Raw genomic sequence first — 12,718 nt, 5'->3', positions numbered from 1 at the left:
ACACAGAGTACCCGCACAGAGTGACAACAACTCAGAGATCTGTGAGTACCTACCAAGGACTGGGGAGGCGTGATGCTCCCTAGAAGAGCCGGGGACAGCTTCACATAGGAGGTAACACGGCAGCTGGATCTGGAAGAACAATTACAATTCTCCATGGGACCAAAGTCATATTGTAAGGAGAGGTAGGGACAGGTGAACAGGTAAGCAGGTCAGGAAATGGCACCGCAGAAAGAACAGGGGATGCACAGGAAGAGAGAAGGCTGGGATTAGTGCATCGTGACTCTTGTCAAAAGAGGAGGTTGGACTTCAACCAAAGGTTTAGAGCCACTGTAGATGCGGTGGTGAGGTGACCCTCAGATGAGTGATGAGGGGGAAGCAACTGAGGACAAGAACAGCCAAGGCAAAAGCACAAACTAAATGGTCCTTCTGTGCGTGCCGGTGGCAGGAAGAAAGCAACAGCCTCTTTAAGCGAACATCAATCTTACACACTGTTGCGGAATCAAAGACAGCAGCTTCTTCCTCAGGATTTCCTAGGAAGGCTTAAAAAGTGCTTAGGTGTCACTTCACGTGCCCAGAGCATGGTTTGAGGAAAAGCAATTTGAAATTTTTGTGTGGCCTTATGGGTAGTTATGAGTTGATGGATAAGTAGATGACTCCAAAGAGAGACCATAGTACCATTAGTTCCTTTTGGTTTTGTCTGGAAACTCAGTTATTATATTACTACAATAAATATGTCGAGGAACTTGAAGGCCAACTGAGGCATCGGTTTCATAGACAATGTCTGTTAAGTCTATATCTCTTACCTTTATAATCTTCCACATTTGGAAATTCTCATATTTAGAACTTTTCACCTTTGGCACTAGTCCTGAAGAATTGTATTTCTACTAACTAAAAATAATAATTCAAAGCTTAAAGAAAAGAACAGATCAGAAGTGAAAGCCGGCAAAGGCAGCTAGGCAAGGAACAAGAGATGTTTAGGGTCAGAGGTTCTGCCTTGCAGAAAAGTAACTAGCTTTTCACCAATGGAGAGCAGATTAAAGAAATTGTACAATAGTAGAAAACATACTGCTTCCCTACCAAAAGAACTATTACCTCACCACAATCCACATCTCTAAAAGATGGCTTTAAATCCATTCTCAGCCTCATGCCATGTTGATCGATTATTCTGATTCTAGCTGAAATTAAGGGCCTACCTGAAGGTCAGGAGACTGTCTGGCTCCAGCATCTTGGTTAGGATAAAACTGAGCAACAGGGGCAATGCACTTAGATGGTAGCAGACAAGAGTCCACACAGAAAGAGAAAGCATTTCTTAGCTTACCAGTTTGGAAACAGGGAAATGGAACCCTAATTTTTCAACTGACTGGCCCAAAACTGAGAAGACAGGGTTAGTTCCAGGAAACTGATGGCATCAGGCCACTGGACCAGAACAGAATATCATTATTTAAATTTTTTTATATTGTTTAAAATTTCCTAATTTGTCATTTGACTGATGAAATACAACCATTGAAATCTTACACCCTTGTGCTCATCAGTTTGACCCAAGATTCTATGAAGCTGATTTTAGTAATAGAATAATGACTAAGGGAAGTTTCTCCTTTGTAAAACTTGGATTACCCTGTTTCATCAACATCATAGTTTTCCAGGCATATGGACAAGAAGTAAGTGTGATGCCAAAGTATGAAATAAGGCCAGTTTCATAACCAGAATGAATTATAGCTAATTCTCCTGTAGTAAACAACCAGTTTTTCACATCTGTACTCCCCAGACAGAGGAGTCAGGCCTTGCTTTTCAAGTGCTTATTTAAATAGGCTGTATGTCAGTGGACTTGTGCAGGGCAGGGTTTCTGGGTGCAGAGAGCCCTTCTATAGGAGTTGGGTGCAGAGGGCTGGAGGTGAGAAGGTGATGCCACTTCTAAGAAGAGAATACACATAAGGTAATGCTCATTACTTTTTTTTATTCTGGTATTCACATAGTCTGCATTTTGAAATTGAATGAATGTTCTCTGAATTTTTTGGCTTAAAAAGTCTTCCAAGCTGGAACTATCACACAGCCTTGGAAGTGCCATTTGCAAAGCACTTTGATGCTGGCACTGACTATGCAATCATTTCTTTGTGTAGTCCCTGACACTACTGCACTAATTCATAAAATCCTATCATGAGTTCATCTTGGCTTTACAACCTACCACACTGCCAAGTGGTTTTGGGGCTGTCTTGCTTTTCTTGGGTGTGTGTGTGTGTGTGTGTGTGTGTGATTTTTATCTGTTTGCCTGCAAAGAAGTAGGCACAGTCTGAAGCATTTGCCCAGTTACAAGACCCCTTTGCCCTCTGTTTTCCTCTTAAGAGCTCCAGGGACAAGAGACAGAAGCTCAGGGTGAGTGCTTGGGAACACACATTAGGGAAGATACCCTTCTACAAGAATCTCTTGGATTATATGACTAAGTCAGCTGGGAAAACTGGAAGGGATGCTGAAGTATAAAATGCTAACACAAAGTGTGACATAAACATCTTTAGGTTCTTAAAAATAATATGAGGGAGGGGTGTTTATTTGGCAGTGTGTGTTTTCACGCACTCACTTATTGCTGGTTCTTTTGCAGGATGCCCTGGCCAAAGCTGCTGTTAAACAGCTTACCTCCCTGTACGGCACCAAGTACACATACGGCCCAGGAGCTACAACAATCTGTGAGTCTTGGCTTCAGAACAGTGCAAAGAAACCATGTGCCTAAAAAGTCAACAAATGCTTCCTGAGAGCTTTTCTTTTCTGAATATGTAAAGCATATGGCTTTCGCCTCACAGCACTTTTTTTCTGAAATAAGTACTCAGTTGTCAAAAAAAAAAAAAAAAAAAAGGAAAGGGCTGGGGTGAGGATATTCCTATTCTTTCAACCATCAGAAACATTTGATCTCTGAATATTGAGCATCTACCAAGTGCCAGAATCTCACTAGATGCTAAAAGAAAAAGAGAGGCCGGCGCCATGGCTCAACAGGCTAATCCTCCGCCGGCACACCGGGTTCTAGTCCCGGTCGGGGCACCGGATTCTGCCCCGGTTGCCCCTCTTCCAGGCCAGCTCTCTGCTATGGCCCATGAGTGCAGTGGAGGATGGCCCAAGTGCTTGGGCCCTGCACCCCATGGGAGACCAGGAGAAGCACCTGGCTCCTGCATTGGGATCAGCGCAGTGCGCTGGCCGCAGAGCGCCGGCCGCGGCGGCCACTGGAGGGTGAACCAATGGCAAAGGAAGACCTTTCTCTCTGTCTCTCTCTCACTGTCCACTCTGCCTGTCAAAAATAAAAAAAAAAGAAAAAGGGAGAAAGGAGACCAGAGCAGTCTCCATAGAACCCTCAGCAGAGAAGCAGGAAGTAAACAGTCCACTGGGATGCAGGTGCTAAGCACTATGACTGACATTAGGATGCACAAGGAGAGAACATGTCCAGACAAACCCAGGTCCCCTCCACACCCCCACCAGTATCAGGGGTAGCCCCACAGTGACGGCAGTGAGGACATGGAAACACATTATCAGGAAGGCTCATCGCCAGGAGAATGCGGGAGAGGGAGCGTTTTCCACGCTACCTGGATCACAGGTCTGATGGCTACTTGATGTGCAAGCCAGCTTCAAGGGGTGGACGTCAACCCCTCTTACCAGTCCACTGGTAAGCAAGCCAAAGAGAGGAAGTGGGAGAGTTAGGTAGGGGCCAGGCCACAAGGCCACGGATATGACAGAGTCCAGATTTCTTTGAGAAGGCTCCTTTTCCATTTCTATTTCTATTTTCCTTTGCCTTCCAATGATTTCTTTCTGCCCCCGGTCTGAAACGAATAGAAAGATACATGAGGAAAAGATGCAGGCTTGTCATCAAGGGGCCTCCAGTGCAGCTGGGAAGGCTCCAGGCCTAAGTGGCTGGTTGTTGATGTTTTTGTTTTTATAGAATACAGTTTTCGGCATTCTCATCATTCCTTATACTGCTCTGATGCAGAGGAGTATACTGTCTACTTAAGGCTATTCTAGCAGAAATAACCCACCTTGTCATACATTAAGCTTCCTGTATGTTTTATTCAAACTACTTCAACTACCTTTTTTTTTTCTATCATTCTGCCAACCTTAGGAGGGCAGGAGCAGTGTCTCCCCTTTATCCCGACCTCTCCAGTGTTAAGCCCATGGCCTTCTGTGCAATGGGGGCTATATAGTCATTGATGGAATACATAAAAAGATAATAATGACTGAATGCATATTCTACATGATAGTAACAACAGAATCTTTACTGAATGAGATAATAACTGAACAAATGCCAGCGTAAGCCAGTAAACACACTGAAAGTACAAAATGATGGCACAGCCCTGCCTTCAAGCTGCTCCGATTTCCTCATTCAGCTCAGTGTTATGGGATTTAGAGTCCTCTCCTCTAATCACTCCCTGAAGCTTGCCTTGTTTTCCTGGAAGTTACACATCAGTGAGCCTTTCATTACTGCAGCAAAATACCTACCACAACGTACCCATGAAAGGAGGAGGTTGGCTGCAGCTCATGGTTGTGGAGGTTCACAGTCCAAGGTGGAGTAGCCCCAGTGACTTAGCATCGGGTGATGGTGCTTTTGCTAACAGAGTCCCCAGGTAAGGCAGAGCATCACTTGGCAAGAGGGAGCACCATGCCTCTCCTTATAAAGCCACCATGATGCCATCATGAGGCTCCATTATAACAACCTTATCCAGTCTTTCTTTCCCTAAAGGCCCTGCCTCTAAATATCACAAGTAGATTAAGTTTCCACCTTCTTAGTGCCGTTAACATACATAAGATGTTAGGGATGATGCCTTTAACACATAAGCCTTTGGGGGAATAGTCTAGATTCAAACTGATGTCCAAACCATAGTGTAAGTGAACTTTAAAAAGATCATGGAAAATGTATTAAATGTGGATTACCAGAAAGCTATGTATGTATTTCAACATTTTTGCAGCAAAATAAACTTATTTTCTATTCCATTTTCCATGAGATTTTGAAATACCTTAACTGATATTTATCAATTAATACACTATGTAATCTTGTTTACTATAACATAAAAGGACTGTGAGGATTTCATATTACAAATTACACACTTTCTAGAGAATTAAGCATGCCATTCCCACCAAGCAGGTATAGAGGTAAGATTAAACAATTTTCTTTAAAAAAGCTCCCCAAATCCTTTATGATCCAATTTACTAGAAAATTGGCCTACCCAGAATATTTTGCACAGTGAAACATTTGTAATTATAAAAGGAAGCTACAATTTTTAGCAATGCTTTCTAGATTTAAACTTTCTTTTTTTTTTTTTAATCTCTGCTCTTTGCACATTTCAGATCCTGCTGCTGGGGGCTCTGACGACTGGGCTTATGATCAAGGAATCAAATATTCCTTCACTTTTGAGCTCCGGGATACAGGCAGATACGGCTTTGCACTTCCTGAATCCCAGATCCAGGCAACCTGTGAGGAGACACTGCTGGCAGTTAAGCACATCGCCAACTACGTCCTGGAACACCTGTACTAGTGGAGGGTGCTGAGACCCTTGTTTCAAAATGCTCACTTTTCACTTCTTTTCTTTCCTGAATTATTCTTTTTGTTTGCCTGGATGTTTTTGCAGATCTCAATCTTTCTTTTAGGCTTCTGGGTCTATGAACTACTTGGATCTTTTAATATTGATCAGAATAAAATTCAATCATTCTAATGGGAACACCTGAAAGATTGTCTACTTCTTTGGTGGGGGATGGGGTATGGTGAGAACAAGTGAGTAGCAAGCTGTGCATAGGTAATAATGTGGTCATTCATTATTGGCACAGGATTGGCCCAGGACTGTGGCCTGGGACTGACCCACACTGACCAAGTATAGAAATGGACACATTATAAGGGGAGGCTTACCAGTAAGAAGAAACATAAATGGAAATTGAGAATTGTAAAACCAAGTGTGGATGAAAAACACATCATCTTGATTTAGCTTTCATAGCAGCTCATTCACATTATTTTATGAGCTGTAGACCATATGCCAAGAACTGTGCTACGCAATTGAATACAGAACAAAGGAAAAGAAAGATAACACTTCTGCCCTCATTGGATGTATAGGCCATCAGGAAGACAGTCATTAAACAGATTGTTAACTAATTAGTTAATAACTAATAATTAGTGATTTAGTTTGCATTAAGCAAATAAGCACTGAATGGACTATACAGAAATAACAGATAAAGGTCTACCTACCTGATGAAGGAGAAAAGGCTGTCTCAGGAAGCATTATAACCTGAAAAAAATGAGTCACCATGAGCTGCACAGGTCCCAAGCCTATGATTATTCAGGTGTAAAAAGAAGAAAGCCAGTGAGAGTGGGACTTAGATAATAGAAGAGGGGCACGTGTCAGGGCTAGGGACCATATCAGGCAGTGCTTAGAGGTCATGTTAATGATTTGGAACATTGCTCTAAGAATAATGGGAATCCATTGACAATGTATGATCAGAGTCTTCTTTTTAATTAATTATTTAATTAATTAATTGAAAGACAGAGTTGGGGGTGGGGGAAGAGACTATTCCATCTACTGGTTCACTCCCCAGATGGCTGTATCAGCCAGGGCTGAGCAGGCTGAAACAAGGAACCAGGAGCTTCTTCCGGGTCTCCCACATGGGTGCGTGGGCCCAAAGACTTGGATCATCTTCTGCTGTTTTCCCAGGCACACTAGCAGGGAGCTGGGTTGGAAGTGGAACAGCCGAGACTGGAACCAGTGGCCATATTGGATGCCAGTGTGGCAGGTAGTAGTCTCACCCACTACACCACAATGCTGGCTGCAGTTTTTGTTTCTTTTTTAAAGCACTGACTAGTCCAGAGTAGAAAGCAGATTGGAAGTAAGACAAGAGGTGGCAGGGACACTGCCTAGAAGTCATGAAAGATGAAAAAGCCACTCTGTGAGTTGTACATCACACATAACTTTGTGTTTTCTAGATTTAGAACTGTACATACTAATTATGAAAGCATTGTTTTGAATTCAAGCTTTAAGATAGAATAGTATGTATTTGGGTTATAAAATGGGAGCATTTCTTGTTTTAAAATCATAGAACAGGGGCCAGTGCTGTGGTATAGTGGGTAAAGCTGCCACCTGCAGTGCCGGCATCCCATATGGGTGCCGGATCGAGTCCCAGCTGCTCCACTTCCGATCCAACCCCCTGCTTATGGCCTGGGAAATCAATGGAAGATGGCCCAAGTGCTTGAACCTCTGTACCCACGTGGGAGACCCGGAATAAGCTCTGGGCCCCTGGCTTCGGATCGGCCCAGCACCAGCCATTGCAGCCATTTGGAGAGTGAACCAGTGGATGGAAGAATCTCTCTCTTTCTCTCTCTCTCCCTCTCTCTCTCTCTCTCTCTGCCTCTGCCTCTCTGTAACTCTGCCTTTCAAATAAATAAATCTTTTTTAGAAAGTCATAGAACAAAATATTAGCTCATCATTTTCTATGCAGATTCAATGAAAATAGAATTCCATATAAAAATAATGTGCTAAAATGTCCATAACAGTCCTGCTTCTGCTTCCAATCCAGCTTGCTGCTGATGCACACACTAGGAGGCAGCAGGTAATAGTTCAAGTACTTTGGACCCTGCCACCCACATGGGAGACCCGCTTGGAGTTCCTGGCTCCTGGCTTTCTTCCTGCTCTAGCTCTGGCTGTTTCAGGCATAAGGAAAGCGAAGTAGCTGACAGAAGACATCTCCCTATCTCTCTCCTCTCTCTCATAAATATAAATAAACTTTTTCAAAAAAAGGAAGATAAATCCCTTGAAGACACCATGGTTCATTGGGAAGTTAAGTTGAAGAGTGATTAATTCCATTAATTGTCCACTAGATGGTAGCAGTGTAGATGCTACAATTTGTCAAGCAATCAACTTCAAAATAATTTAATAATATATTACTTAAAGAAAGAAACAGAGATCTTTAAATGTAAAAAAGAAATTCCTGCTAATTTTTCTGTAGTTTTTATGATAACTTAAACAGATGTAATTCAGCTAACTTATTTTTCCCCCACTATATTTAAGTAATATAAACTGGAGGGCTAGAGGCCAATTCTGTGGCATAGCAGGTTAAACCTCAAAAGTGTGTGACACTGGCATCCCATATGGACACTGGTTTGAAACCCCAGCTGCTCCACTTCTGACCCAGCTCCCTGCTAATGTGCCTGGGAAAGCAACAAAAGGTGGCCCAAGTGCTTGGGCCCAAACACACACGCGGGAGATCTGGAAGAAGTCCAGGCTCCTGGCTTTGGCCTGTCCCAGCCACTTGGGGAATGAACCAGTGGATGGAAGAATCCATCTCTGTCTCTCCATCTTTCTGTGGCTCTGCCTTTCAAATAAATAAATTAGATTTAAAAAAAGTCAACCATAGCTACCTGATTATCTTGCTGAAAGTATATGATTACATCTCCAGTCCACAGGATGCTCCCTTACCCTGCCGCTGGCAGATAACATCAACCCCTAACTCAGAGATACTGCATCCGAGGCACAGAAGTCCAGTGGGTAAACCATAAAAAGCACTCTAAGTCTCTCAGCCTAACACTCTCCAACAGAAATTAGGAAGACGTAGGCTTCTCTAAATTTCAAGGAATTTTTAGGAAGAATAAGGAACTAGAAAACAAAGATGCAAATATCCTTATTTAAAATTCCCTGCAGATGAAATTTCCCACATACATTTTTGCTGGAATTCCTGCTACCAAAATAGCTAGTGGCTGAGAATTCCACCCTCCCAAGCTACCCAAGGAAAACAGAGAGTGAAGTTTGCTTTAGTCCTCTCCAGGGCAACAGAGGCTGATGCCCTCCTACCTGGCTGATCTGACACCTAAGAACCCCCCAACCCAGCCTTGGCCACCTAAGAGCCCCAGGGTATGAGGACACCTCTTCCCCTTCATTTTTTCTTAAAGATTTATTTATTTATTTGAGAGGTAGACTACAGAGAGACAGAGAGACATAGAGAAAGGTCTTCCACCTGCTGGTCCACTCCCTAGATGGCTGCAATGGCCAGAGCTGGGCTGATCAGAAGCCAGGAGCCAGGAGCCTCTTTCAGGTCTCTCACATAGGTACAGGGGCCCATGCACTTGGGCCATCTCCTTCTGCTTTCCCAGGCCATTAGCAGAGAAGTGGATGGGATGTAGAACAGCTGGGACTTGAATCAGCACCCAGATGGGATACTGGCACTGCAGGGTGGAGGCTTAGCCTACTGCACCAAAATGGCACCATGACCCCCCCCAACCCCACATTCTTTAACTTCCTTCCACCCTGAGAGCCCTTCCCTCAGCTGCAACCTCTCATGCCCCAAAGCCACCAACTGCCCCTTGACCAGACTGGCTGCCTCGGCTATATAAGCTGCTGTACTGACTGAAATAAATGAGTCTGCAAGATGCTTGCCTCTAGCCCACTTTCACCTGACTCCCGGTGTCTGTGTCGTGACTCCGCGCCTCTTGCCCCCACCACACTCCTCCTCTCAGAACAAATCCACAGCAACACCATAGTTAACCAGCAGCACAGGAATAGCCCCTGGACACTCTCCTTATCAAATGATGTGGGCAGTAAACAGCAAGACTAGTTTTCTGATGAGAATTACAGAATTCCTGTATATGTACAGTCACATCCCAAGTGTTCACCTGCTTTTCAAGCTGACCTATGTGACTTGGTCAAAGAGGAAGAACTGTGACAAGTTAATGAGTTAATTTGGGGGCCGAATGGGGTTTTGATGAGGTTCTTAGGACATCTTATTCAAGCAAGTAGCCATTGTCCCTTTACCAGGTCTGACACTGCCTGAATCATACACTCACATATTCAATGAAATAACAAGAAAACTTTCACTTCCATTTTCTAGGACATTTCTTTTGCAATGGTAATGTTTGACAATACAGGGAAGCATAGCATGAATGTACTTCAAAAAGTGTGTAGAAAAGTAGACTTAAAATATTATTTTATTTTGGCCCCAAAATATTTGAAATCCATGCTTAGCTCCTGAGAATATGCATTTTCCATGAACTTTTTGAAGATCCCCTTGTATATACAACTTCAATTTTTTGTACCAAAATAAAATAATCCATTCAATTTTTCCATGGCCCTTTTGAAGTATCTATACACTGCTACAAAAATCTTAAAGAGTGCAAAGCTACAGAAAAATGGAAAATTATTCCTGTATGAAGCATTCAACTTTACTTTTTAAAGCAACTAATTTAACCTATGAAGCATCACACAGAATGACAGTCTTACACAGTCAATCTTAAAATGATATGGTGCCAACAACTATTCATCCTATTCCATACACATGCCAAGACCTTTTATAAATCTTGATGCTGTAATATAAGGTTGTACTGAACTATGCCTGCCAAATCTACGAATTTAAAGCTCATTCCTGCCTGCCAAGAAAAGCACCTGTTCTGATAAAAAGCTCAGGAACATTCTTGAAATTCATCTATTGTACTTTTCTTCAAAGGCTAAATAGATTGGGGAGGACTGGAAAAGGGATCTTAAACGCATCACACATCTATATCCTATTCCAGAAACAGAGAATTGTCAATATTCAACAGATATTAAGAATCCTAAGATGTACTTTTATTTATCATCAAAGTCTCATCCTGAGATACCAAAGTCCTCATACACTCATCTAGACTCCCTAATAAAATAAAAATGTCCTGTTTGTTCTGAAAAACAGATGTAGAAGTCTTCCCCTATTAAAAACAATCCCACCACAAAAGGCTTCAAGAAAATACATCAGAATGCTAGAATCAAGGGAGATTTCTATTTTTCTTCTTTCAAGTTTCCTGTGTTTTGCAAAATTATTTTCAATGGACATTTATAACTTTTACAATCAGAAAATAAATCTCCGAACAGCAAAGTTAGAACGTAAAAATTTTTTTTTCCTGAAGTTGTCTACATTGAAACAAACACAAAGAGCTGTTTTATCCTTAAGGGTCAGAGTCCCCACTTTAATCTGCCAGGTGACACGTGCTGATACACCTCGTCCTGCAGCACAGTAGTAGCCAACTGTCAGTCTCCAAACAGAACCTGACAACTGCCCAGAGAACACAGCTAGGGTTTGCAGAACACACCATGCTCTGCTTCCCTTATATACGCTATCTCATTCAGCCCTCACGGTCACTGGTCACAGTCACCCTGAATCCCCATTTTGCAGAATGGATAAGCCACCTGCTCAAGGTGATGCAGCTAGTGTCTGGGAGCCAGTCTGAGGCTGTATCTGCCCACACCCAAAGTCAGGATCTTGTTTTTTCACTGAGTCCAGATCAAACGTACAGCAGTGGAGCAAGCATTCATTGTGGTAGTTTCTAGTGCTGATAAATGTGTCCAATTTCAGGAACATGAAGGCAGTTGTAGAAACTCCTGTTCCTTATCTTCAGGCTTAGGGCACAAAGACTCTGAAGTCTTAAAGAAACTCTTGAGCTTTATTGCACACACATCAGATGATGAGGAACAGCTATCGCTGCTGTACATACAATAGGGGGATCTTTTCAACAACATCATTTTGATAACAAAAATATCAACCGTGACTCTTTGAAGTTTCATATATGACCACCTATATACTTGCCTGTCTGAAGAGGTAGTTTTTAAAATAAAATTCTCTTTTCTGATTAGATAAATTCACTCACTCTGTTAGACTACCTACAATTCTGAGTAAAATGTTGTTCTCTCAGATAATTCATAACTAACTGAGTTGTAACCAAGACTAAATATCCCTGCCCCCTGAGACTTCTTATATGGTCTACAAATGGCTTTCGTTAATTCAACTTTCAAAGAACATTTATTTGGCACCTACAGCATCCATTCTCTGAAGGACAGCGTACAATGAGTAAACATTAGAGCACTGATATTTTCTTCTTCTTGAGGAGACTCAAATTGCTTTAAGATTCGCGGTTACTGGGGCAGGTGTTATGGTAGAGCATACACCCACATCTGCAGCAGAGTAGGTTCCAGTCCTGGCTACTCTGTATTTCTGATCCAGCTTCCTGGTGATGTGACTGAGAGGCAGAGGCGATGGCTCCTGCTACGATACGGGAGACCCAGGTAGAGCTCCTGGCTCCGGCCTCAGCTTGGCCTTTCTCCAGCAGTTGTGTTGTCATTTGGGAGTGAACCAGCAGACGGAAAAACTCTCTCTTTCTTCCTCTCTCTCTCTCTCGCTCTCGCTCTAGCTCTCACTCTCGCTCTCTGCCTCCCACCCTCCCTCCCCACTCTCTGTCACTCTGCCTTACAAATTAATTAATTAATTTTAAAGGAATCAAAGTTACCTCTGACAAAGGAGGAAAGAGAAGGGGAAAGGACTATGGATGTGAGTGCTCTCACTTTTTCTGTAATGTTTGCATCTTTATTTAAAAAAACAAAAGAGGTAAGAGAAAACATGGCAAAAGAATGACCATCACAAAATCTACGAATTTAAAGCTCATTCCTTCCATCCTTTAGGACAAGTCCAGTGGTAGAGGAGGATTTTAGAACAAACAGAACCAGATTCTAATCCCAGCCCAGTGAGCACAATAGGTCTGCTCATTTGAAAAAAGTATTTGCTAAAGTGACTTGTCTTCCTCTCTCTGCAAGTGGAATTATTCCCTACTGTAAAAGGTAGAGGAGTAGCATGGGCATTTAGTGCTAGCGTTTTGTTCTCTCCCTCCCCAACTGACAGAACTCCCTGCAGGTCGGGGACAGGAGGCAGGGACAGTGCAACGAACAGCATGCAAAGAGGAAATCAGCGGCCGCTCAAG

At 42.8% G+C, this 12,718-nt stretch overlaps 1 protein-coding gene across 1 annotated transcript in view; it reads left to right on the top strand.

The window, feature by feature from the left end:
• The window catches only part of CPB1 (carboxypeptidase B1), a 32,568-nt gene extending 27,064 nt beyond the window's left edge, over positions 1-5,504 (top strand). The window contains exons 10-11 of the mRNA XM_062178592.1: positions 2,594-2,678; positions 5,317-5,504. Of these exons, the coding sequence (XP_062034576.1) occupies positions 2,594-2,678; positions 5,317-5,504 (273 nt within the window). The remainder of the gene's footprint in view (positions 1-2,593; positions 2,679-5,316) is intronic.
• The last annotated feature ends 7,214 nt before the right edge of the window (positions 5,505-12,718 follow it).

The sequence above is a fragment of the Lepus europaeus genome, chromosome 2, assembly GCF_033115175.1.
Source record: "Lepus europaeus isolate LE1 chromosome 2, mLepTim1.pri, whole genome shotgun sequence".
NCBI classification, from domain to species: Eukaryota; Metazoa; Chordata; class Mammalia; order Lagomorpha; family Leporidae; genus Lepus; species Lepus europaeus.
This window is presented reverse-complemented; position numbering and strand designations above follow the sequence as displayed.